This window comes from Delphinapterus leucas, chromosome 14 (assembly GCF_059928025.1).
Source record: "Delphinapterus leucas isolate spDelLeu-1000000601 "Yukka" chromosome 14, BTC_Dleu_Yukka2, whole genome shotgun sequence".
Classification (NCBI taxonomy): domain Eukaryota; kingdom Metazoa; phylum Chordata; class Mammalia; order Artiodactyla; family Monodontidae; genus Delphinapterus; species Delphinapterus leucas.
In genome coordinates, this window is record NC_143142.1 from 7,022,168 (window position 1) to 7,049,036 (window position 26,869).

Below are 26,869 nucleotides of genomic sequence, written 5' to 3' on the forward strand. Positions count from 1 at the left end.
TTCAGGTCTCCTCAGATATCTTCTCTGAGAGGGCCATCTTCTACTACTCTCTCTAAAGGTATTCCTATTATTCTCTTATTTCAGCATTCATTTTCTTCTTTGTACACTCCTAATTTGTAACCATTTTACTTTTTTGTTTGCTTCCCCGTCTGTTAGCTCCATGTAAGCGGGGTCCTTTTTATTTTATTCAGAACTTTATACCCAATTCCTAGTCCACACAGTAGGTCTCAACAAATATTTGTCAAATGAATCTAGGCATTTCTTTTCCTTGAGGAAAAGGCTCTTATGACATCATGGCGTGCACTCCTGTGCCGCAGTGACATCATTACCGCTGCTCACTGGGTCACAAGCCCGTCCCCAGGTTCCTTTCCCTTCCCTTAGAAGCCCCCTACCTTTCCTCAGACAACCCCCGCCCCTAACACGCCTCCCGCCAGGTGCCCAGACTGCTACGTCACGTCCGCCCGCCCGCGCGGTGATGACGTCACGGCCCAAGGGCTGGCGTCACGTGCCCCCCCGCTGGGGGCGGGCCTTCAGGGTGGTGCTTCCGGTCCGCGGAGCCTGGCGGCCAGAGCGGCGGCGACGGCGGCGGCGGCAGCCGAAACGCGGGGATGGCGGGTGCCGGGAGCGAAGCCCGGTTCGCCGGGTTGTCGCTGGTGCAGCTCAACGAGCTGCTGGAGGACGAGGGGCAGCTGACAGAGATGGTGCAGAAGATGGAGGAGGTGAGCCGAGCGGGGGCTCGAGGCGGCGGCGGCGGCGGCGGCGGCGGCGGGGCCTCGAGGGGGACGCGCGGAGCCGGGGGCTGGCGGCGGGCTGGAGGTGGGCTGGAGGTGGCCCAAGGCGGAGGCGGTCGCGGTGCCTCAAGTTGGGTTGAGGGGACTGGGAGGAGAAATGGGGGGTGCTCTTGAGACGGGGTCGGGGGTGAGGGGACCGAGGCTGGGGCGGAGCTGGGAAAAGCGTCCTGGGACGGGGCTTGTGGGGGCTGATGGGGTCCTGAGGCGGGGAGTGGAGCAGGGATTAGAGAGCCTGGAATGGGCATTTGGAGACGTGGATGACTGTAGCTGAGTCCGGTGGGGCGAGGAGGGAATTGGGGGATCGAGACTGGGTTGGAGAGGGTAGAGGGGACGGTAGTTGAGGATTACGGGTGCCTGAGACTGGACTGAGAGGGCCTGGGCGGGGGGCGGGGGCTTGAGAGGTACAGGGGGACTGAGGCAGTTATTGGCGTCTGAGAATAGGTTTTGAGGTGCTGAGTGGACTAGCTAGATAGAATCTTAGGAAAGGATTGGGGGTTCCAAGATGAGTTTGGGGGCCGAGGGTCTGTACCTAAGTCTGAGAGGTAGTTCTGAGATGGGGTTTTAGGGTTGGGCAGAGGTCTCCAGGGTTGGGAGACACAAGGCCACGGACTTACCCAGTTAAGATTTGAGGTGTCCATGAATCTGAGGGATCCTGAGTGTCAGAGGGACCCTCCAGGGTCTGACTTCATTTGGAAGTGGCCTTAACAGCGTTATCCCAGGGGGCTCTTCTCCAGGGTTTTGTGGGAGGGGTCTGAGGGTGGCAGCAGGATGCCCTTTCTGGTAAGAGTTGCCCCGTCCGTGGAAGAAGGGAATGTGGTAATTCTAGTAGGGTAGCTTTGCCCCACAGTGTCTTTCCTTGCTGGGGCCAAGGAGGATTCAATCAGAGCTGTTTTGGGGGAGGAGATAAACTGGAGGTCGGGGGCTGACAGCCAAGCCCCACCTCTTTGATAGTGGAAGGGCTGCCCAGTCTCTGGAAGGCATGCCACCGCTGTTTCTGGATATCTCACTGCATCCCTTGCGGCGTGGTTTGTCCTCAGGGGTAACTGACTTCACTCTGGCGTCTGCAATGTGCGCTTTCTTTTCTCCTTTTCTCCCAGCCCTTTTGAACTCTTTCCCTGAAAGTCCAGTCCTGTGAGTCTGGGTCCTCTCCAGGCAGGTGGACCCAGGCCCATCCAGCTCTCCCCAGCCCATCTACCATTCCTACTCCTTTGTCTCTGAAGTCTGAGCCTTCCCACGCCTACAGGGCTGAGCTTCTCACCACCCAGAAGCCTGTGGGGGGGCTTTTGGCTTTCTTTCCGAAGAGGGAGTGATTGTTCAGCACTGAGCCAGCCCCTTTAAAAGGGGGCTTGTATGGAGGTTGCACATTCAAAATCACTGGAAAACCCTCAACAGATCATTGTCCTGAGCCACAGAGAGGCCACTGTAGTAAGATGGTATCAGTCTTTCCATTAATCCACCCCTTGTATTCCCAGGCTTTGTAACAACTTGGCACATACAACTTGCTCTGAGATGCAATTTACCCTATTTATGGTCTCCATGTGGCGCTTTCCTTTTTAGAGAAGAATAAGTGACAAAATCCATCTTTCTTGACTGAATGAGAGTTTCATGTCTCCAAAGAAAGAAAATCTTTGCTCAGTTTCTCTGCTTTTCAGTTGCCAGGAGACCTTTTTGTTGATTGTCAGCAGGCATTTTCTTGTTTAATAATAAAATGTTAGGTATGTTTCTCTACTGGGTAACACTGCCTACAAGTTATTTTATTATATGTGACTATCCAGTTTCAGAACAGAGTACTGTAGTTATATTAGTAGAACATTAATAGAAGTAAACTGCTTTTTAGTGGAGGGAAGATTGTGAAGTCAGGTCATTCTGCTGACTCCGGCTTCACCTGTTTCCGCTACATGAGAAACTGGAGGTTACTATTTAAAGGGAAAGGCAAATTAATCTAGCAGGATTTTTTTGGGGGGGGGTTAAAGGTGACCTTCATACCAGAGTATCCTATAGAAACACTGAGGACCAGCTCCTCTTGATTAGACCACACGGTTAAGTTCAGTTACTCAGCAGAAGCTTGTTCTTTAGGGTGTACTGCTTTTAGAACAAGGAAACTGAACGTGAAGACCGAAATACCTTAGCCAGGCAGCTCACCTAGCCACGGTCACCCTTTGCAAGTCCTGTTACCCTGATCGTGTGTGGTGCGTTTCTGAAGGAACTGGTGTGATGTGAACAACCAAAATTCTGACCATGGTAGTTTCACTCAGCTGCTAATCCTGTGTGTTGGTTTATTTGGGGATGGCTGTGAGACACCGTAGAAGAAAATACTTTGTGAACTGTCCACTCTTGACCAAATGGCACATTTATGATCTGGTGTTAAAGAACATTCGGGCTCTGGAATCATACACTCCAGGCCAGACCTGGCCACTGCCCAGCTGTGTGACTGCAGGCAGGTCACCTCACCTCTGTGAGCCTCTGCTGGGGAAGGATATATGAAAATATTTATTTCTTAGAGCTGATGTGGGGATTATGTGAAAGAGTGCACGTTAAGTCCTTAACACGGCATGCAGTTAGTGTCCAATAAAGAGTAATTGCAATTAGTAATTTGTAGTTCTCTTTTTAGAACGATTACTGACAATCATGCGTACAGATCATCCTGACCAGTTAATAGGGTCTTATCTCAAGAATCTATAAAGTAAATTTTTATTTGGTATTAGCCTAAGAAACATTTACCTTTCTGTGGTCAAAAGGATTATGTATCGCAGTAGGACTAGAATGAGACAGTAAATGGAACAGCGCTTGCACAGCGAAGAACCTCTTAACCCTGAACCAAAGGCTTTTTTTTTTTTTGGCCGAAGGAAGTGTTTTAAATTGTAGAGTAAGGCTTCTTCAAGCCTGAGGGGCTGTTTTGTGGCGGCTGGGAAGTGTGGCTGGGTTTTGAAGGCATTCACTGTTAGGTTTAAGTACAGCTGTGCATTATGCTTCGCTTACCTTGTTTTAATTGTGGCATCTGAGCTTTAGTCCAGCTCGAGACTAAATTCAAATCATGCCGGAGCTGCAGACATTCTCATTTTCCCTGCCCGTGGGTTTCTCTTTTCCTGTTCCTCCTGTCTGTATGCAGTTCTCTAAATGTAGTACATCCCTAGTGGTTGTAGGTTCTTCCCTTGTGCTCTGGGCTGATGTTTGTTATGTACACGTTTTTATTTTTATTTAAAGTTATTTTTTCATGGCAGTGGAATGTGCCTTTCTCTATCTGTCCACATTAACCCCATTGGACTTGCAGGGCACTCCCTTAAAAGGAACTGTCGCTTAGGGGATTAGGCAGCTAAACCGGACCTCCTGGGCCATTGCTCCCCGTGTGCTTTCTGAGGAAATGCTGATTGGTTGGTGTTAACTAATGATTCACTAAGGATTCAAATTCAGGATGTTTGTTCCTGGGGCAAGTGAAACTGCCCACAGGCAAAAACTCTGAGGGTCTGAAAAATAGATTGTTTTGTGGAAAGTAAAGAGTCTGGTCTGGAAGAAGCTGTTTCCCTAAGGCGTGTTCTGGTGTGATTTGTGTGGGGCTGCGAAGCTACTTCGTGAATCACAATGGCTCATTGAAATGTACCGACCAGGGACTGCTTCTTCAAACAAGCTCTGAACACTGGTGGGACTGGTTTTTAGAAGCTAAGATTTAAAACCCTTTTGAGTGTCTGCTACTGGAGTTTGTCTCTGTTCCTGTTGTACAATCATTATTGTATATATAAAGGCTTCAACTTTTATGTTTAAAACTTCTCTTCCATGGACCCATGACTTTAACGCTTGTGTAAAAAATTACTCTGCCCCAGAATATTTTCTGAAATCCAGTATTATCTGACTTTTTAAAGAACCTGAGAGTTTTGTGACTTATTTTAAACTCTGCTTCCAGTGTAAAGTGAGGATGGTAACCATGCCTGCCTTCTAAGGTTTGTGTGAGGCGAAGTGGAATAGCAGGTGAAGTCAGTAGAGGCTAGCTCCCTTTCTTTAAAGAGATTTTCAGAATTGTTAGACAGTCTTAGGTGAAATCCGATCCCTTATTTCATGTAGTTGTTGTCTCCTTCTTTTGTATTGATCAGAAGTGCAGTGGGGGTGGTATAGTACAGAACTGGCTTTTGATACCAGCAATGTGACCTTTGGCAAGTATTCAGTCTTTCCAATTGCAGTTTCCTCATTGAAAATAAAGGGGATAATAGCAGTAAGCTACTCCATAGGGTTGAGGGTTGTTGGGTGGACTAAGTGAGATAAGCCTTTAACATGCTTATCATAGGAACTTCCCTGGTGGCGCAGTGGATAAGACTCCCCCTGCTCCCAATGCTGGGGGCCTGGGTTCCATCCCTGGTCAGGGAACTAGATCCCACATGCATGCCGCAACTAAGGAGCCCACGTGCCGCAACTAAGACCCAGTGCAACCAACCAGTGAAACAAATAAATAAATAAATATTAAAAAAAAAAAAACAACAGATGTTTATCATGGTACTGGCACAGAGTGAACACTCATTAAGTTGTTATTATTCAGTAGTATTGCCCAAAATAGAATGCATAGTGTCCTTTCTGCCATTTCAAGAGACTCCATTTCCTTTAAATGCTGTGGAGCACCTACTGTGTGCGAGGCATTATAAGGGATAGAAGAATGAATAGCGTATAATCCCTATATTATAATTTAGGAAAGAAGCCAAGTACACAGACATCAATACAAGAGAGAATAAGAGGTAGGGAGCTTCAGTTTGGGGAGATGAAAAAGATTATGGTGGCGATGATGGTACAGCAATGTGAGTGTATGTAACGCTGCAGGAAACGTGCACTTAAAAATGGCTAAAGGGGTCAGTTTCATGTTTCGTATATTTTACCACAGTTTTTTTGTTTTTGTTTTTTTAGAGAGAGAGTAAGAAAAAGGTCACATGTGAATTGTAAATGACATTGAAGGTCAGATGAGAGGCTTCCTGGCTAGATTAGGTTCCTACTGCAAGAGATGGACTTTGATAGGCAAGTAAGATTTAAGAAAATAAGTGATCAAATACAGTAATTCCTATACGAGGGTGTAGAATGATACAAGAAACATCTGTGTACCTGCAAGCGGCTTTGGAAGAAAACACGACCAAGCCAGAGAAGAGCCCTCTGTGCTCCATCCGGAACGTGATTCCCCACCCGCCAGGGAGCCACTGCCTTGAATTAGGTATTTATTTCTCTGAGTAGTATTTTGACCAAAGTGGGGGCCCACGAAGGAGTGACAGCCTGAGCACGGCACTGAGCAGGAAAGCACGGGACAGGTTTTATGGCTCGTTGAGTTACCAGATCAGATTTGCTAGTGCGAAGGGAAGTGATAGGAAATAAGGCTGGCGAGGCGGAGAGCCAGGTGAGAACTCAATGGCCGTTCCTTTGGCAGCACTGAGTTTCTGTGACTCTTTGGAGCAGAGCAGCAATGCGATCAGAAGAGCACTTTAGGAAGAATATTTTGGCAGCAGGGGCTGGATTGGCATGGGGAGGTTCAGGAAGACCAGGTCAGAGGTGGAAACAGAAAGGCAGGTGAGAAGAGGTTAGGATTTGAGCTAGAGTTCTGGGAGGGGAGATGCAGACCAGCTGGTTGGACCCCTTCACACCATGGTGCCCTTGTGGAGCTGTCTATCCCCCTCCCCTGCCCACCCAGGGACCCCCATCAGCTTTGCCTTCCAAATGTTCTCCCCCCCTCAGTTCCAGACACACGGTCCCTTAGCCTCTTGGTATGCCTCCTCGGTGGAATTTGAGACACATTTTGTAAGTCCCTTGCTTCCCTGTGTCCCCGATTGGCCTGGGGGTTCCATTTTATCACGTTTATCTTTGTGTCTTTGGCACCTAGCACATGCCTGGCACACAGGATGTGCCCAGTTAGTGCTGCTGAGTGAGTGGAGGTAGCTGGGCTTTGAGTGGAAGTGAGAGGGTGGGCCAGAGCGAGGCTGGAGGAGGGAAGAGGGGGTCCTTGAGACCGTGGTAGCCTGGGTGTGGGGGACAAGCAGGGCAGTTATGTGACATCGTCCGGCAGGCAGCTGAGTGCAGTTCTGGAGCTCAGGGGGATGCTTTGCTTAGAGATACAAATTCGGGGGCTGACTTCGTCCAAGCACTTGTTGAAGTCAAGGAGAATATAGAAGTTTGAAAGGCCATTAGGAGTAATTGGGTTGGGAGAAGGAAAGAGGTGCCATGGAAGGACACGGGTCCGATGACTCGACTTTACAGACAAGTTGACATCCTGTTGCAGTGCCTGTACCGTACAGATTAGTCAGGAGGAACCCAGAAACAGGCTGCACTGGTTGAGCCTCATTGTCATGTGCAGAATTGAGGTGCTCTTGAGCTAAGCCAGCCTCATTGTAGATTTGGCTTTTATCACAGTATTTGTAGCGGAATGTTGCTGTGGGGATCATGCCAGGTAGCAGTGCAGGGGTGTCTCTAACGACCTGTGCGTCAGCCGTGGCTCACAGATGTGATCGCTGAGGCTCAGAACATGCCGGGGCAAGAGTTCTAGCTGGTTTATTTCCTTCCTCAGCTGTGTGGGGTTTTCACATCCCATCATTATTCAGGAAAACCATCTTACCCAGTGGTACAAAGACAGGAAAGTTCTTTGTAGAGTTACTTCATAGGGAAGAGTGAAAATAGAGCAGTAGATGAAGTTTTGTTGTCAGTAGGTTACCTTGCAGTATGTCAGGGGAAAGCTTTTCAACGCATTTCTCATGGAATTGTGAGCAGCGTTGTTCATTGTACCAAAGAGTGCATGTGAAGAGCAGATGTTTGAATAGTTGTTATATTACAAGCAGTGTCATAGTTAATAAAAGACTTGATTTGAAAGAAACATTGTCTCCAAGGTTCGCTAATGGCACCTTGAGGTTATATTCATACCCATAGCCCAGGGCTGAGGTTGGCAGAGGGACAGCAAGTGCTAATTGGTGTTTGCCATCAGACAGCGGCTTTCATTAATGTTAGCACAGCTGAGGTAGGGTAAGTTTATTCATTTACTCAACCTTTATGGAACACCTTGCGTGTGGGGCGCGGGGTGTGGGGCACGGGGTGTGAAACCGCTCAGCCACAGGGTTTTCATCTTTTAGGATCTCGCAGGTATGCAAAAGCCAGTTTCAATGTATGGGTGAGGACACGCCCTAGTGGGAGGGAGACGTGGTGAACCTTTGCAGGGCTCAGGGAGATCCTTGGGAATGTTTCCTGGAGGAGATGACTCATGAGCTATGATTGGAAGGGTGAGTTAACCAGGTAATGAGGGAGAAAGGGCTTCCAGGCATGGGGCTGGGCTGCATGAACAGAGGCACAGAGGAAAGAAGCAGAGATTGTGTGCACAGGAATACTGCAGGCCTTGCTGGAGGGGCCAGGGCAGGGCGTGGGGGGAACGAGTCCGGAGAGGCGGGCAGAAACCAGACAGCCCCATGTTTCCTGAGAAAGCTTGGGCTTCACTCTCCAGTCAGAGGGAGCCACTGGGGGATTTTAAACCAGGGAGTGGTGTAGTCATACTTGGCGATTTATATAGATGATTCAGGCAGTCAGGAGAGGATGGATTTGAGGGGGTAAGGCCAGAAAGCGGGGAGATCAGTTAGAAGCTGAAAGAGGATTGAGAAAAAAGATTTTCAGGCAGCCAGACGCTTTGACTTGGAGGCTTACACCAGACTCATTGCACAGCCTGCTGAGCCTTGCTTTGCACACAATTCAGATAACAACATGCTTGGTCCAATGGCTAATCTGTCAGTGGCAGATTTTTTAAAGGGTGTAGGGAAAAACTAATAGAGCCAATTTACACCATCCAGAAATAAATGAAGCTGCACCAAAAATGTAAGATCAGCTGTTAAGCATAGGATTTGGGTTGTTAGAAGACTTCGGACACGGATTAACCTTTCTAAACATTGGTTTCCTCATCTTTAAAAGGGGAGAATTAAAATACCGTCCTTATGAGACTTTGGAGGATTAAGTAAGATAATGTTTGTAAACTGTGGAACACAGTGCGTGACCATGATGAACGCCAGTAAATGACGCTGTGGCGGCTGTGAATGAAGTGGCTGAGGCTGGTTTAGGGTAGTGCTTCCCTAATTCTGGGATTGTTAATGGCGATTACAGAAAGAGGGCTCTGTGGGCAAGAAATCTGGGGAACCTGCTGAAATAAGAGGGGTTTTGTTTTGCTTTGCTTTGTTTGGTTTGGTTCTTACAGCTAGTGTGTGTTGTAGTATTTCCCACACTTACTCCATGGCAGAACTCAGTCTGGTGGGGCTAGGTTCCCTGGGGCACACTTGGGCAAATGCTTATTTAAGGACATAAATGTATCCATCTGCTTCCATGGTCCAGGGATATTGGTTTATCATAGACCCACTGTAGTTACTTGATATTGATGATTCTGTCTCATCAGAGGCTGTCCTTTGTGCTTTCATGTACTCTGTTTAAGAAGGCAAGGAAGGAGACCTCCCTGGTGATGTACTGGTTAAGAATCCGCCTGCCAATGCAGGGGACGCGGGTTTGAGCCCTGGTCTGGGAAGATCCCACATGCCTGCACACCTAGAGCCTATGCTCCGCAACAAGAGAAGCCACAGCAATTAGAAGCCCAGGCACCGCAACTAGAGAAAGCCTGTGCGCAGCAATGAAGACTCAGTGCAGCCAAAAATAAATAAATTAATTAATTAAAAAAAAATAAAGCAAGGAAGTATATTTAAGATTTCTTAAAAAAAAAAGATTTAAGATTTCTGATCCCAATTGATCAAACCTTTAAAAAATGACATTTTTAACATGTTTATTATAAAAAAATTTAAAAATACAACTATAAAGAAGAAAAATATAATCACATTTAATACCACCGCTCAGATAAACACTGTTGAACATTTTATACATTTTCTTTACGTGTTTTCTACCACTAGGATCATTCTGCATGTAGAGTTTTTGACTTGTTTTTAATCTAAATTTATGCTCTGGGCATTTTCTTATTTTTTGTCAGAAGATCCTTACATGACATTTTTAGTGGCTTATGGTATTTTATCATGTGGGTATGCCACAATTTATGTGACTAGTCCTTTATTACTGGATATTTAGGTACTGGGTTTTTTGGCTTTCATAAATTATATTGCGGTTAACATCTTTGAGCATAAATCTGTTAAAATATCAACACTTAATTTTTTTGAAAATGAGTCAGTCTTAAGTATCTAGGCAATTATTTTAGTTAGAACATCTTATTCCCTACATCACTTATAATTGCAGTTTTTTTGTTGTGAAATTTAAGTAGAATAATTTAGAGTAACTCATTCTCCTTTGACTAATCCCTTTCTCTACCCACAGACTAAAAAAAAAAAAAATCTCGTTATTAGAATAGCATTTTCTCATACTGAATAGAAGATGAATAATTTCAGTCATGTGAGAGTAAACTTTTATCAAACTGAATTCTTGAGTCAGGTGTTGGAAAGTTCATGTCATGATGTATTTTAAATGTAAAAGCAAAATTGTCAAAAGATGTTGTCTTGATATACATCTGGGATCTACCTGGATAGGCATTTTCTTATCTGCACCTGTGTAAAGACTCTCCCAGAAAACTCTCATACATGCTTTTCTTGTAGTTTGTGGTGAAGAGGGGAAAACCCCAAAGCTCTCACTAAACAAGTGAACGCTTTGGTTGGTTGTCTTGGCAAGAAACTACTAATAAGAAAAGCAAAGTTTAGAAATTCTGTCTTCTGTAGGCTGCTTTCTTTTGGGGAGGGGGGGAGGGATCTGGATTTTTAAATTACGGTGGAAGCTCTTAATTGACCTCCCTCTACTTAACTAAAGTGTTCCAGTAATTGGCATTCTCCATGCCCTTCATCAAATATAACGATTGATGCTCCCCCCCCCCCCCCCCGCCAATCATGATTAGATGCCCGGGCATTTCTGCTCCCATGCCACAGTTGCGTGATTACCGAGAGTCAAGTGTGTTTTCTCTCAGACCTGTTCATTCTGATATATTTTTTTTTATTTTTTGAAATTTATTTAATTTATTTATGGCTGCGTTGGGTCTTCGTTGCTGCGTGCAAGCTTTCTCTAGTTGCAGTGGGTGGGGGCTACTCTTCGTCGTGGTGTGCAGGCTTCTCATTGCGATGGCTTCTCTTGTTGTGGAGCACAGGCTCTAGGCGTGCGAGCTCCAGTAGTTGTGGCGCACGGGCTCAGTAGTTGTGGCTGATGGGCTCTAGAGCACAGGCTCAGTAGTTGTGGCGTACAGGCTAAGGTGCTCCGCGGCATGTGGGATCTTCCCAGACCAGGGCTCGAACCCATGTCCCCTGCATTGGCAGGCAGATTCTTAACCACTGCACCACCAGGGAAGTCCCTCATTCTGATTTTGTTACAGTAATTACATGATTTCATTAAGTACTGTGGCAACCGAGGAACTGTGCGTGAAAAGAGAGAGTGAAAACTGTAAGTTGAGTGCTTTGGAAAGAGTTACTATAAGGTGATTCATTAGAAAAAAAAGCTTGCTAGTATTCCAGAAGGATTCTGCTCTCATCTTGCTTGTCCAGTGTCTTCAGGTTCCCCACATGAGAGGGTGTGGTCTAGGCAAAGAACTTCTGGAAATCGGGCTAGTGGACCCTTTCTCTAAGAAAGGACCTTTGCTTTAAATGAAAAAAATGGATAGGTCTTTAAAATTCTCTGTGTTTAGTGAGTTACTGCTTTAACCAAACTGCTCAGTTAACCAGCAGCTGACTGGTTCTGATTATATGAAGTGAGGGCTTCTCTGTGTCCTGGCTCACCTGCTGTGAGATTCTGATTCTGTAGGACTAGGCTGGGGCCAGGTGTGATAAGCCCCTTGCTTTTAGGAGTTGAGGGACAGAGGCAGGTGACATTGTGTTCAGTTTGGGCCCCATCCTGCCTTCTGCTCCTCATCCCTTCTTCCACGCAGAGTCCCCAGGAGTTACAAGGCCAGTGATACTAGGAAGGTAACATTTATTATCCACACAAGTCCAGGAAGTGGGACAGATCTTGTTTCCCCCCCCCCCCCCACTGAATATTAGGAAATACGTCTTCTAGGAAAAAAAAAAATACAACGGAACACCCTGGTATGTTGTGCCTGCCAGAAGTAGAAAACAATCAAATCCTGTGTAGCTGAGACCACTTCTTCCCTGGGGCGAGTCCGTTTATTTTCAAGCCTAGCTTTTTGCATTTCCTGTGGTCAGTTGCACTTACAGTAACATACTAATTTTTAAGATGGAGTTAGCTCCATATGGAAGGGATTGGTCGAGTGTCTGCTACTTTCTGAGGACAGCGAGTTTCTCTCAACAAGAAGGATTTTGATACCTGCGATCAGAAGTAGCAGTCTTTATTAATCTAACATGTTCTGTTGAGTGGTTGTTTCAGCGGAACGTTTGATAAGCAGCTGGCAAATTTACTTTCCCGAGTAGGCTGTAGCCTTGGAGATGGTTTCACACAGCGCACGAGATTGTCGTATTTTAGAACAGTTTCATAATGTTCTACAGTTCTTTCACTGGATTTTTTGTATTTTCATATCCTTAATTTTTTTAACATGTTAAACAGTCCAACTCAGCAACTGTTAAGTTTTCTCATAGAAACTCAGGGAACATTTGGATTGAATCAAGCCACATTGGGTTGTGTTTACAGGTCACCTCTGGGATATTATAGGCTTGGATTACAGGCTTCACCTGAAAGCCCGCCTTCAAATGGAAGACTCTGGTGAAATGAGTGCATCACTGGGAAGGTCTTTTCACTGAATGGAAGATGAATTTGGGTTTTCTGATAACCTAACCTTTAGTATTAAAGCCCAAACTCAAATTGCATGTGACTTTGGTGAAATCTACTGTAAAATTAATTGGTGAACTAGATCAGGTGTAGCACAACAAAAGGAAACGAGGTTAACCTGGCTGAATGCGTGCCAACCTTTTTATCACCTAATCCATAAGCCTGCTATGTTTAAAGTCTGAATGCAACCTGAACTTTTCTAGTGGAAAGTAAAAGGCTAAGATTTCTTTCATTCTGTATCTTTGTATATATAACTTTCTATTTAGTTTTATTTGGAGAGGAAAGTATCAAAATCAAAATGAATTTCCCACCAAAAGGAACCAGTGTTTCTTTGAGAAGGACCCACCTGAGTTAGGGGCAGCAAATGTACAGATTGGTCTGGGACATCTTGTTTTACCAGAGAGCAGGGCAGCTGTCAAACCTCTGGGGTATGTCAGCCTAAGAGCCAGCTCAAAGTGTCTCCCACTGGCCACGGACAATTTGAGCATTAGGAAGATTAATGACTACAGCTGATTAAAAATCTGTTGCTTAATAATGACACCTCCAGAAAAAGCTTATTGGTCGTTTTTGGAGGTTGCTTGAGCACTAACTCAATCTTCTAAAAGTTGGCTTTAAAAGTGGAGGGGTGGCGAAATCAAACATTCATCCTGCTTTTCCTATGTAAATTATTTCCAATACTCAAACAGATGAGGCAGAATGCTCAGAGGAATTCAAGCCAATACATACAAAAGATGAAATTAAAGAATTTTTAGTAAGTGTAGTTACAGCATTGTAGTTAGAGTTATGAAGTTCTTGCCCATTAAAGATACATATTAAAGTTTTTACGGGTGAAATGATATTATGCCGAGATTTGCTTTAAACTACTTCCCTCCCAAAAGTGGGGAGTACAGAAGAAACAAGACTGGCAAATGTTGCTAATTGCTGAACCTGGGAGAAGGGCGCACGGGGATTCATTATACTTACCTCTGCTTTTGCTTTGTGTTTGAAATATCCTAATAAAAGGGTACATGAGAGGCATAAATAGAAATGAAATTTAGGTGATTACTGGAACTTGAAAATAGAGAAGTGGTGGTAGACTGGGTTTTGTGTAGTAGGGCAGGTTCTGTGGCATAATTCGTGGTGTAATCCTGTAGAAAACACACCTGGAGATGGCATACCCTAGCTCTTAACGTCATACCTCTGGAGTTACTTCCTGGCACTTGTGACTTTGGTGATCTCTTAAACCTCCCAAAGATTGCATTTCCTTTTTCCTGAGTAAAATGGGGACAAATCTGTCTCACCCTCGCTGAGAGGATTAAGGAGCTATAATGCGTGAAGGGACGGTGGCACAGTGCCAGGCACGCGGTGAGAACTCAAGAAATGTTCACAGATACTGTTGAACTGTGTCAGGTGCTGGCGAGAGTGAAGCTGTCACGTCACCACCAGTAAGTTGTCTTACTTAAATCTTTAAGTCCGCATCTGTTTGATTTCTTTTCCCCGGAACCTTTCCTTTTAAACTTTTTATTTTGTACCGGGTGCAGCTGATTAACAATGTTGCTAATTTCAGGCGTACAGCAGAGGGGCTCAGCCGTACATATACGTGTGTCCTCCTCCCCTGAGCCTTTTCTTTGAATAGCAAATGCAGTCAGGGCTACAGGCTGCAGTACAGGGTGAATGGTGCCCTCTGGAGTTAGGCCATGTGAGCTGAACACCGCCCATCTCCTGGCGGTCTTGACGCGGAGACTTATGCTCAGGAGGACAGGCTGTGTTCTGGTTGTTGTTCCCCCAGAGCCTGGCACGTGATGGTGCTTCTTAAGTATTTCTTGAATGAATGAATGAAATGCGCAAGCCGCTGTGTTGGAGCACGTTGCGGTGGCTGTTATGAGCCGTACGTAGTCTAGGTGCTGGAGTTCATGAGTGACTTAAAAAAAAAAAAAGATGTGTAAAGTATTGTGGCTTCCAGGCCATGACAATCATAAACATTACTCCCACATTCTACCCGCCTCTAGTGAGTCTCCACATGTGTGTTGCATGTCTGATGTCTATGCAGTAATGGGTCATTTCGCTTTAGAGCAATCACTGTCATAATCTTAATTTTTTCCCTTTATGCTTTTTTTCCAAACTGTGGTCACTCCTGTGGTAAAGTAGGGGTGCAAATAGTCTCACCTGGTTGGTTGTAATAACGAGCATTCATCTGTGATGTTACTTTTTAAACATTTATTATAAACATTCAAAGAAGCTAATCTTCAGAACAGCTTAGCAAGGTTTTAACAACTGGCAGGTGGTGGCCTGAGGCCCAGCAATCAAGCGTCCTCCAGGCTGAGGTGGACACATAGCAGCAGGCACGCGTTGGCCTGGGTACTGTGCTGGGCTCTGGGGATCGGGGAGTGAACAGGGCTCAGTTTTCCTCTTAAGGGGCCTGATGCTCTCATCAGAAGGGTGAGCGTGAGCTCAGACGTCATTGTATTTCCTGGGAAAAGCCATTCCAGCTCTGTCAGTCAGGCCTTTGGCGAGACAGGGCGCTCAGACTCCCCCAGGGCTGGTGCAGAACAGGCCACAGGTGTGCACTTCTCAGCCTCAGGCCTGAGGGATGGAGCTGGGTGTGGAGAACGAGAGAGGGGGCTGCTTTTGATTGGGGTGGGGGATTTGCTCACCTACAGCGACCCCAGAGGAAGGGGACCCAGAGAACCCCCTCCTCATTTCACTCTCGTCCCACCCTCAGTCCCCATCGCTGAATCCAGCTAGAACCAGAAGGCAAGGGGCCTAAGTGGTGGATGTGGTTCAGCCAGTTGGCCCCTGGGGCACAGAGCAGGATGGAGAGTGGATCTCAAGGAGAGGTGGAAGATTCCAGGCCTGGATTAAGTCCTCTGGATGCCATAACACATTACACAGCTTGGTGGCTTAAAACAAGACAAATTTATTCTCTCACAATCCGGGAGACCAGAAGTCCTAAATCAGGGGTGTCCATGCTCCCTCCAGAGACTCTAGGAGAGAATCCGTTCCTTGCCTCTTCCAGCTTCTGGTGTTGCTAGCCTCCTTGGCTTGTGACCGTATCACTCCATTCCCTGCCTCTGTCTTCACATGACTTTCTCCTCTGTGTGCCTTGTATAAACCCACTTGCCATTGGATTTAGGACGACCCAGGTAATCTAGGATGACCTTTGTCGTCTTTAACTTAATTACATCTGCAAAGAGTCTTTCCCCAGATAAGGTCACATTCCCAGGTTCCAGGGATTAGAATGTGGACATTTCTTTTGGGGAGCCACCATTCAGCCCACTACAAGCATCCGTCACTCGCAGGAGAGTTAAAACGCCTTTGTGACACAGTGATAGCTGTTGGTGTGACTTTGTTTAATTTGTCTTCAGTCGAGGGGCACTCCGCGAGGGCAGGGTCCGGCCTGCCTCGTTCACCCCTGTGTCCATCGCCAGCCCTGCCCAGGGTCAGCGCGTAACAGTGCCTCAGAAAATCCTTTTTTGGATGAATGAATAAACTGATGAACGGACAAGCACCGTGAACTACAATTCGGAGTAAAACCAGGGGTGTGCTCTGTGAGGCCACAGAAAAGAGCTCAGCTGTCGCTGTGTGCTGAAGGAAAGCCCGTTCAGTTATATCATTTGGGTCTCTGGCGCAACGGGGTGCTCAGCTTGGGGGAGCCGAGGGGCGTGTAGTAAAGGTGTTCTTTACAAGGAGATGATGGTGGGTGTAGACCCTCAGGGCTGGTGCAGTTCAGCTTCGAGCCGAACACTTAAACAGGGATGGATGGAGCGGTGAATTGTGCCTCAGAGAGCACCCGGCGATCAGGGAGTGAGAGCGTGTGTAGCTTTTCCTGCGGCTCTCGGAGTCGAAAAAGGCCCCGAGCCACAGCCAGGGCAGGGCTTTGAGGAGGGGCTTTATACGCAGGGGCTCGAGCAAAGTTGTTGGTGAGGAGTGTTTTATCTACCAGACGGAATGTTTACTTGTTAAATAAAATGGGATCCTTTACTTTGTACAAATACTAGGCCTCTTAGCATCGCAGTAGGTGAGAGGGCAAACCTGTGTTTTTTGGTTTGTTTTGTTTTGGGGCTGCACCTCGTGGCATGCGGGGATCTAGTTCCCTGAGCTGGGATCGAACCTGTGCCCCCTGCAATGGAAGCGCAGAGTCTTAACCACTGGACCGCCAGGGACATCCCCCAAACCTGTGTTTTTATCTCAGTTCCCGTGTCCTTACTGGGTTTTGAGCATTTAAAGAACTTTAGTACGATCAAGAATTTCCATCTATTTTGTTGAAATTTGCTAACATAATTCAATAATGTCGTTTACTTTGTTATGATAAGGATTATATTATAGTGTAAAGGGGGAGTAAGGGACTACTCTGAGTATTTTTCCATAAAAGATTTAGCTTGGAAACATAGGCAGATTTGCCCATTGTAGTGTTTATAGGAAGGCACAGTTATAATTATAGTTGAAGGGGCAGACAGGCCAGCTTAAATCAGAACTTCACATTGTGGAAGCATCTGGTTTGGAAAACATCCACTGCAGACCCAAACCTTGACCCAGCTCTGGACAGTGGGGCGCAGGCAGGCCCCCGTCCTGGCCCCGAGTGCCTCTCAATTGTAACTACTGCGTGTGTCATGCAGAGGGGAGTTTATGTCTGTTTTCCTCCTCACCAACTTTATTTTCTTCCACACTCCCCCAACCCAAATAAATAATGACCTGTGCATTTGAGGTAGAATGTACATTCTGTGAAAACCTCATATAGTGATATAAGCCTCCCACTCTGCCTGGACAAGTATATGTAAAAGACCTTGGTTTTTTGTTTGTTGTAAACAAAGGCAGCTTATCTCCCTAGAGCCCCTGCCCTTCTGGTTCTACTAATACCTAACAGGTTTTTTTTTTTTAATTAAAACATAATTTCTTTCTATAAATTTATACATGCTTATTATAAATGATTCAAACACTATACACAAGTAGAAAGAGGAAAGTAAAAAAAAAAAAAGTCACACCACTGAGAGGTTGCTGTTAGCTTTGGGTGACCATCCGTTCAGACAGCCCTGCTCACGGAAGGACAGATGGGCAGAAATCACTGTATAAATGGATCTTACTGTAAATGCTATCACACATCTCAGTTTTCTTTGATTTTGAACAGAAAAGGAAACTGAAGTGAAACTGAGTACATTTATAAAAATGTTTCATTACCACAGAGAGTTTATTTCCTGAAAAGATTTCTCTGTGGTTAAGAAAAAGAATCATGAGAAACCATCAAGAGGCTGGGACCCAGTTTTCAATTTCAGGGTATATGGCTCCGCACGAGGCCTGCTCTCGCACGGGTCCTCAGATCAGTAGGACAGGGGCTGGAGAGTCAGACTGCACGTCATCCAGGGTGGCTGCCACTTAGGCCTTGCTGAGTGTGGTGTGCAGGGTCCCCCCGAGTCCTTTGCAAACGATAGAACAAGTCTGGCTGCTTCCTCCCAGTTTTCCTCAACTGGGATGATGAAAAGGAATGTTGGGGAGGAAGGTCTTTCTCTAATGCAGCATCAAAGGCGTGTTTGGGCACCGATGCTTGTGCTGGAAGAGCTTTATCAGAGGCTTTTCCCCACTTCAGCCTACGCCCTGGCCACTGCTCCTGCCACCACTGTCTCCACTGTCCACCTGGAGAGGGTGCGGGTGTGCCCTGGGTGGCCACTGAGAATTTCCTGATAGTCTTGTAAAAACATCTGAGCACCCGGGGATAGAAAGAGTACAGCCAGCGTGACGGTCGTCTGCATTGGTTGGAATTTTATTTTGCCTCTGCATTCGGTGCATGACATGTTGTAGGAGAAGTGATTCTGACCTGACTCGGACCCCAGGAGAATAAGCTTTATTCGTAGATATATTTTAGGGTGGAACTGTGAGGCAAGGATCACCTGGGGGCTTTGAAGACACTCTCTAGGCCTGGGTCCCCTCCTAGAGAATCGGGCTCATCCGGGGCTGGGCTGGGCCTGGGGAACCTGTCAGCGCCCCCTTGCCTTCAGGTAGTTCAGCTGATGCTGAGAACCCCCGCGGTAGGCTGGCACTTGGCGGTGCTAGGATGGTGTACTTCCCTCACGCGATGCCTTTCCAGTGGCCCCTCGGGACCCCTGTGCTTGTGGTCTGCCTGCGCTGAAGACTTGGGGAAACTCCTGATCGGATGGCCCTTAGATCCAGGACAAGTGAGACCCTCCACCACAGTCCCCAAGGGTTCCTCTATTACGGGAGCCCGTCTGTTGCATAAAAGATTTGGAGCATTTGTTGCTTGGCAAGCACAGCTCATGGTTTTTTTCTTTTTGACTCTGCGTTTTGTTACCCACCTAGTTTGCCAGATGTATCCTCAAGTGACTGGATTTTTAGGGGATGAGAGGGTCTCTCTGATTGATTCAGCAGATCCTTGCTGAGTGGCTGCTGTGTGCTGGCTGTTTGGCACACCACAGATGACAGGATACCCAAAGGGGGTAACAGTGAGCGGGCGCACAAACGTAGTGCTCACTGGTTGCCATTGGTGGCAGGAAGGAAACAGGTGCTGTGACAGAGGGCGGCTGCTGGCTTAGCGAGGACGGCCAGGGAGGCCTCTGCGGACAGGGTGCTCAGCTGGGGCCGGGCAGTGAGGCGGAGCCGGGGGCCTGCTCAGGGAGAGCTTGGCTGGTTCTCAGAACTGCTGGGACGGGGCGAGTGAGGACCAGGTCACCCCAGGGCTCAGAGGTCAGGGCCTGACGAGTTCGGCTCCATTTTCGCTGATTCTCAGTTTGAGAATAGGAGGGTGCCTGTTCCTCTCAATTCTCTGGGCCTCACTCAGGGCCTGACAAATAACAGTTGCTCAGTAAGTGTTTATTGAACACAGACTGATTGAGTCAGAATGATGGCATGCACGGGGCAGTGGGTCCTGACGGTGGCCTTGAATACCTGCCCCTTCCCGTCCACCAGATGAGACCAGTCAGAGCAAAAGATCTCACCAATAGTCTGTTTTATTTATTTATAATTAAAGTTTAAATTTTGAGATAATTGTAGATTCACATGCAGCCGTAAGAAATAACAGAGATCCTGCGCAGCCTTCACCCGGGTTCCCCCACTGACAACATCTTGCAAAATTCTAGTCCACTCCCAAGCCAGAATTTTGACACAGATATGGTCAGAGCAGGGCACCGTGGCCACGAGGAGCCTTCCTGTCCCTTTTACAGTCACTTCCCTACCCCTAACCACGAATCCATCTCCATTTCTGTAGTTTTGTCCTTTCAAGAATGTTGTATACACAGAATCTTGGAGCCTGTGACCCTCTGGGCAGGTTTGTTTCTTTCGCTTAGCCTGTCCCCTGGATCTCCGTCCAAGCTGCACATGTCTCAGTAGCCCATTCTTTCTGCTCACGGTGTGGGTGTAGTACTGCACTTAGCCGTCCACCTGCTGAAGGACACCTGGGTGGCTTCAAGCTTTTGATGACTGAGACGGCCGTTCTGATCATGCATGTGCAGGCTTGTGTGAGCACACACTTTCATTTCTCTGGAGTAAGTGCCCAGGTGTACAATTTCTGGATGGTAAGGTATACCTCTTTTGTTTTAAAAGAAATGGCCGAGCTGTTTTCCAGGGTGGCTGTGCAGTGGTTGGCTTGTATGTTCCCTTAAATGGCTTAATCGAAGGAAAGGCTCTTCTGCAGGACCTCTGGATGCAATGTACCTGGAGGCCGAGCTGCTGTGGGTAGGGCTTGGGGCGGTGCTGGGAGCCCCCCAGGACCCCTCCACAGTCTGCAGGACCAGGAACCCAGTTAAACCAGGTCCTTCCAGCCCTCACAGTCCTTGCTGGCTGAAAGCAGCAGTGAGAGAGGGGAGAGTATTTCCACCGTGCTAGTTTCATAGTATTGAGCTAGAGGCTTAATTTTCTATCTTAACTTTTGCTTTACCCTGAGCCTGATCTTGAGGGCCCTGCCCTGCGGGCCGTGCGAGAGACGCAGGTTATGTGTCTGCTGAGGAGAGGAGCCCCCCACTCGGTGGTCAGGGCCTCCTGCTAGAGACCTGCATCCAAGGCTCGCTCTTTGTTCTCGCACGCGTGTGCGCGTGTGCGTGCACGAGTGCTGGGAATTGTGCACTAGCGCCAAAGGGTATGGCTGGAGGGGGAGGGGTTGAAGCGGAGGCAGCAAGGCCAGGAACCTACAGTCAGACGAGCAAGAGGAAGGAAGTAGCAGAGAAAATAGCCTGGGTGGGGTGGGGTGTAGAAAATATCAAGGGGAGGGCAGGATGGCTGGTGTGGGGCTGACGGAGAGCTTTGGAGAGAAACGGGGGCAAATAAGACTTCAAGTCCGGAAAGCGAGGTGGCTGCAGGCCGTGGAGGAGCCCTCAGCAGCAAGTGGAAAGGGGGCTGAACTAGAAGTAAGACACGTTGGTATTTTTGCTTTTTTATTCAATGTACTTCTGGTTACATTTCATTAGGACTTCCTCACCTTTTCTCAGACCTCACATTAACCCCTCTCACCCCTGAGGTCCAGGCGGGCTTCTCCACCCACACGTGACCTGTCACCCCCACCCCCCGGAAGCACAGGACCCCTGTCGGGCAGATAAATCCCCGCCCCCAGCTTTGGATCAGCGGTGCTGATGGACCAGCGGTCAAGAGCTGGGGAGGCTCAAGCCTCTGCTCAGACGTGAAGAGCTGGTGTTGGGCGTAGGGACAGAGTAGAACAGGGCCCCTGAGTGGATTCCTTCCCAGGGTCTCGGGCTTTCGCGTTTGATCTCAAAGCCTGATGACTAAGCCTGAATTGACACCATGCCAACTGGCCCTCCTCTGATAAAAAGTGATTCTTTCACTTCTCTGGAACAGCAGCAACTCGTTTTGGAAAACTCTAGCTCTAAATCTTTAGAGCCGTTCGCTCCTAAGAGCACAATGGCAGTGGTAAGGAATTCCGGTCACAGCACAGCTCCTGGGGTAAAAGCTTCAGCAGGTCCTGGGACAAAGCCCGTCCTGCAGGCCTGAAGGAGAGGAAGTGGTCTCGCTCTTTAAGAACGGGAGCAGCGTCCAAACTAGAAATCAGGGCTGGCGTTGGGATGGGGGCAGCTGCCCAGCCAAACGGAAGCTGCTGCGGTGGCCCCGGGGGTGGGGCTCGGGGCTCACACGCTGGTTCTCATCACCCTGTATGGTCTTTGCAGACGCAGAATGTTCAGCTTAACAAAGAAATGACGCTGGCCAGCAACCGGAGCCTGGCAGAAGGAAACCTTCTCTACCAGCCCCAGCTGGACTCTCTGAAAGCACGTTTGACCCAAAAATACCAGGAACTCCAGGTGCTCTTTGAAGCCTATCAGATAAAAAAGACCAAATTAGGTAACTCTTTTAGGGTGATCTTTCAAGAATAAAGAGCTGAGGGAAGGTTGCATTTTCAAGCTGTTGCACTAACCAGGAAAGAAATGTTATTATGGAACAATTTCAGATTAAGACAGTCATTACTGCTGTGAAAAAATAGTTTATATATAGGATTGTGTCAGTAATTTAGAAGAAGAGACTTGACTACTTTTTTTTTTTTTTTTTTTGCGGTACGCGGGCCTCTCACTGTTGTGGCCTCTCCCGTTGCGGAGCACAGGCTCGGGACGCGCAGGCTCGGCGGCCATGGCTCACGGGCCCAGCCGCTCCGTGGCACGTGGGATCTTCCCAGACCGGGGCACGAACCCGTGTCCCCCGCATCGGCAGGCAGACTCTCAACCACTGCGCCACCAGGGAAGCCCTTGACTACTTTTTAAACAAGACTACCTTTTCCAAACAGTATAGAAAAAAGGCAATTTTCTGAATTATGATATACAACTAATGTTTTATCCTTGAAGTTACGTCCTCACAGTTAATGTTGAAAAATATTCATCACTGGAATACTTTATTTTAATGTCACACTTTACTTTGCAGCTATTATGAAGTGACGCAGGCATTGACTATTGTTGAAGCCTGAGTGCATTGGGGGTAGCTTTCAAGGAAACTGAGATTAAGAGAAGGTTAAAAGGGGAGTTCCCTGGTGGTCCAGTGGTTAGGACTCAGTGCTTTCACTGCCGTGGCCCTGGGTTCAATCCCTGATCAGAGAACTAAGATCTCACAAGCCGAGGGGCATAGCCCCCCCCCAAAAAGGAGAGAGAAGGTTAAAAAATCACCCCCTTCAGTGAAGTGTACAGTGACGTCCAATACCATGATTCCTATATCTGTATAACTGCAGTAAAAATGCACTGTAACACACCCGACCAGGATGAGTAAAGGTGAAAAGACTGGCAACACCAGTGCTGGTGGGGATGCGCGGTTCTTCCATTGCTGGGAGGAGTGAGAATTGGAGAAGCTGTTTGTTAGCACCTGCTACAGTGAAAAGTAGGCATGCTCTATGATTCAGCAGTTCCACTGCTGGGTGTCTCCCCAACAGAAGCGAACGTTTACTCATGTCTATCAAAAGATGCACACGATGGGCTTCCCTGGTGGCGCAGTGGTTGAGAGTCCGCCTGCCGATGCAGGGGACACGGGTTCGTGCCCCGGTCCGGGAAGATCCCGCATGCCGCGGAGCAGCTAGGCCCGTGAGCCACGGCCGCTAAGCCTGCATGTCCGGAGCCTGTGCTCCACAATGGGAGAGGCCACAGCAGTGAGAGGCCCACGTACCACAAAAAAAAAAAAAAAAAAAGATGCACACAAGAATGTTCGTTATAGCTTGCCTTGTGAGAGCCAAATTTGGAAACAGTCTAAGTGTCCATGTACAGAATGATGGGTCGGTTGTGACACTTACACAGCTTTCAGGGCCACAAAGCGCGGAAAGAAATGGACTGCTGATGCGTTCAGCAACCCGGATGGTCTCAGAGACGTGGTATTGAGCGCAAGAGGCCAGCACAGAGCACATACTGTGTGATTCCACTTGTGTGAAGTTCAGAAGCAGGCAGGACTCTTGGGTAGTGGAGGTCAGCACCTCTGGGAGTGGCCTGGGGAGCCTTTGCGAACATTCTGTATCCCAGTCTGGGTCATGGTGGTTGGGTTTGTATATGTAAAAATTCAGGTGGTGCACTTAAGATGTGTATACTTTATGTATTTATGTAAATTATCACTCAGAACTCCAAAGGAAATAAATTATAGGGTGAATTGCAGGGTTAGGTTGCAAGGTTGGGTCACACGTTCAGTAATCGCCCCTGTATTGTGAGGCGGGAGGGTGACGCCGGCTGCCGTTACGGCCTTTCCTCTCAGCTTCCTGGAAAGTCAGCTCAGTAGGTGTGACTCTCCTGTCGCCTGTCCAGCGAAAGTACACTCTTTCTTCGAAAGGGAAGTGGGGAGGAGACTGGGGGAGCGTGTCGTCCTGAGGGGCCGGGGGTCATGGTGGTTTCTGAGGGTGTGCCAGTGCCCCTCACGCTCTCGTGCCTCCTGCTTCTTCCAGATAAACAGTCCAGCAGCGCTTCTTTGGAGACCCTGTTAGCACTTCTGCAGGCGGAAGGGGCCAAGATCGAGGAGGACACCGAGGTAAATCCAGCCAGCCCAGCGGGACGCCCCAGGGCAGTTACCTGGGCCTGGGCCCAGTTCCCCCAGGGCCAGGCGTGCCGGCTGCGCGGAGTGGGCAGCCCAGCCGGTGGGTTGGGGAGAGCGCCAGCCTGGGGGCCAGGGAGGCAGCGGGGGCGGTCTGGTCCTCAGGTGAGGGGTGCACACTACACTGTGAATCGGCGCCCGTCCTGTCTGCGTCAGCTGGCCGGGCAGAGCCTGTGGGCACGACCAGCTGAGCACCCGAGGCTTAAGCCTCGCTGAGCCGTAAGGAAATGAGTCAGGGTCCAAAGTTGTGTGGTTGTAGCCTCGCCGGACTAGGCCGAGTGCTCTGAGGAACCGTCGGGCGGGGTGGCCCTCGTTGGCGCGAGCGAGTTTCTGTCCTGCTGACCGTGTGGGGCTGGCAGGGCGCAGCCAGTGGAGGGAGGGAAACGCTGGTCTCGGCCAGGGGCTTAGCAGCTCGGGCCCCTCACCTTAAGGCGGGCTCTCCCCAGGGCCCGCCGTCTGTCCGGCAGGTGGGACCAGCACCTCTCTTCCCGCTCGCTCGGCCCAGGTGGGGCACCAGGAGCGGCTGGGGACAGGGAAGGGATGGGTGTCCTCATGGCTGACCTGCCCCGTGAACCGGGTTTCTCCTGCTCCTCCAGAACATGGCAGAGAAGTTTCTCGACGGAGAGCTTCCCCTGGACTCCTTCATCGATGTCTATCAGAGCAAGCGGAAACTGGCCCACATGCGAAGGGTTAAAATCGAGAAGCTCCAGGAGATGGTGCTGAAGGGGCAGAGACTTCCGCAGGGCCTGCCGCCGGCCCCGCTGCCCCCCAGGGTGCCCGAGCCAGCGCCCAGTGCCCCCCTGCCCTACCCCTCCCCGGAGGCCAGCGGGCCCCCCTCCGCGGTGCCTCGGCGCATCCCTCCCCCACCGCCCCTGGTGCCTGCGGGACGCTTAGCCACGCCGTTCGCCGCCGCCCTGAGCTCAGGACAGGGCCCCCCGCACCCAGTGGCGCAGTGCCCACCGCTGCCCCCGCGCGGGGGCCTCCCCGCACAGCAGGGCTTCTCCCTGCAGCAGTTTGTGTTGCCACCGTACCCGCCGGCACTGCCCCAGAGACCCCCGCCCCGGCTGCCTCCGCACCAGCCAGGCTTCATCCTCCAGTGAGCGGCCCTCGTCCTCCCCGTGAGACTCCCTCGCCGGCGCCTGCTGGCCGGGTCCGCGCACGCAGATGGAGGCCATGAGCACCGGCTGCTCTGCCAGGGGCTCTGGTGCTCGGGCCAGGGCGTCCATCTGGTTGTAGAGCCGTAGGTCAGTGGTAAGCACACGTAGAACCCTGGTTGTGGACACCTAGGCGGTTGTGCGCTGGGCCTCAGCCGGGCATCCCGTGGTCGCGCTGGTTTGTGTTCTCGGTATGATTCCTCAGTCTGGTGTTGAATTCGTGAGTTTGGGGAAAGTCGTCGTCTCCCCCGCTCCCGCCTCCGTTCCCACGTAGGATTGTGGTCCTCCCATTGCAGCTTTATTTAATAAGCATGGTTCATCATTTCTGCTTTATTTTCAAGACAGTTCTGTGGGTCCCAGCCCACTGCCCACCGCGGCCTCTGGTGGGGGCCGGTCGGGTGGGCCAGTCCAGAAGGTGCTTCCTGAACCCGTGTGGGGCGGGCAGTCCTCAGAGTCCCTCCCTCCCCCGAGCCTGGATGCTTCAAAGCCACCCTCGGAGTTTGCACTCGGCCCCCTGCCACGTCCAGGGGCCGGGCGAGCTGCGGCGGGTGAGGAGGTGGCCGGGAGCTGGACTTTGCACAGCAGATGACGGCCCCAGCTCCTCCTCTGCCTCCGCCTCGAGCCAGCCCGAGGCTCTCTATGAAGAAGTACTCCTCCAATATTTTTACTATGTGTGTGATTTTCCTGTTTTATATTGGGAAAGAAAACTTTTTTGACACTCATAAGACCATTCAGGGAAACTTTATGAAAAATGCACATACTGTTCTGAGCAGGTTGAGGGTGCAGATGAAGTGAACGCAGTTTCCTTTCTTGCAAGCAGTGCACGGTTGCCCCCGCGGGGCCCGTGCTGTGCCTTAGCTTACCTGGTGCCAGGAGTGGCCGGCCAGGCGCTGGGGCGTCGTCACCGGCCGCTGCTGCCCCGGCGGCTCTGCGTTCCGGGAGGGGCTTGTCTGCGTTCCTTGTTGTGTTGCAGGTGGAAGAAAAGCCCACCCACCTTGAACCAGAATGCCCTTAGCCAATATTCTCTGCCTCTGGCTGGGCCTTGGGGCAGGGGTGTGACAGAGGGATGCCAGCAGCATCTCAGCTCAGTCTGGAGAAAGCCTGCCCCTCAGTGTTAGGGAGGTACCAACAATCTCCGATGCTCTGGCAACACCCCGGGCTGTGCCTGCCCCCTGGGTTCTCATCTGCGCGTGCCACGTGTGCCGGATTCCCAGGGCCCCAGGCGGGGCTGGGGGTAGCGTTGCCACCCACCTGTTGACCAAAAAAAGGCCCGTGTGCTCAGTTGTGGAACTCCTGACTCTGGCCTGTGACTCCCCAACTGGCTGCTGCCCAGGTGACAGAATCCAGGCAGAGCTCAAATGGGGTCTGTCCCGGCAGGCCCTGGGTGAGGCCACCAACCTTTGTCCTCAGTTACTGTACATTTCTACTCCTGGACTTGAACTCCTGCTGTATTGTAATTGTTTTTAAAGAGAACAGCTGTATAGGACGATTTACTGCCCTGCCAATCAGGTGGGCCTGTTAACGTCTGTGTATCTCGAGAGTGGTGCCACCCAGCCCGTACCTCTGCCGCCTGCAAGGGGCACAGCCAAACGTGTGAGCTCGGTGTTGGTGTGGGGGAGGGGCCGCCAGGCTGGCCTTGCCGTCTCCAGGGCCACATCTGAACTGTGCTTGTAAAGCTGTTAAGACCCCTTTTAATAAATAGAGAATTGTTAATAA

The 26,869-nt window shown here is 49.4% G+C and overlaps 1 protein-coding gene across 2 annotated transcripts; it reads left to right on the top strand.

Annotated features, from left to right (window-relative positions):
• Positions 1-564: 564 nt before the first annotated feature.
• On the top strand, positions 565-26,869 carry VPS37B (VPS37B subunit of ESCRT-I). Of its 2 annotated transcripts, none has more exons than XM_022598133.3 (4): positions 565-719; positions 21,623-21,794; positions 23,854-23,936; positions 24,596-26,869. In XM_022598133.3, the coding sequence occupies exons 1-4, from the start codon at positions 609-611 to the stop codon at positions 25,097-25,099; spliced, it is 870 nt and encodes a 289-aa protein (XP_022453841.1). In that variant the 5' UTR covers positions 565-608; the 3' UTR covers positions 25,100-26,869. The 2 variants fall into 2 exon arrangements, with proteins under 2 accessions (XP_022453841.1, XP_089750559.1); XM_089894433.1 differs by lacking the exon at positions 565-719 and adding an exon at positions 1,174-20,851.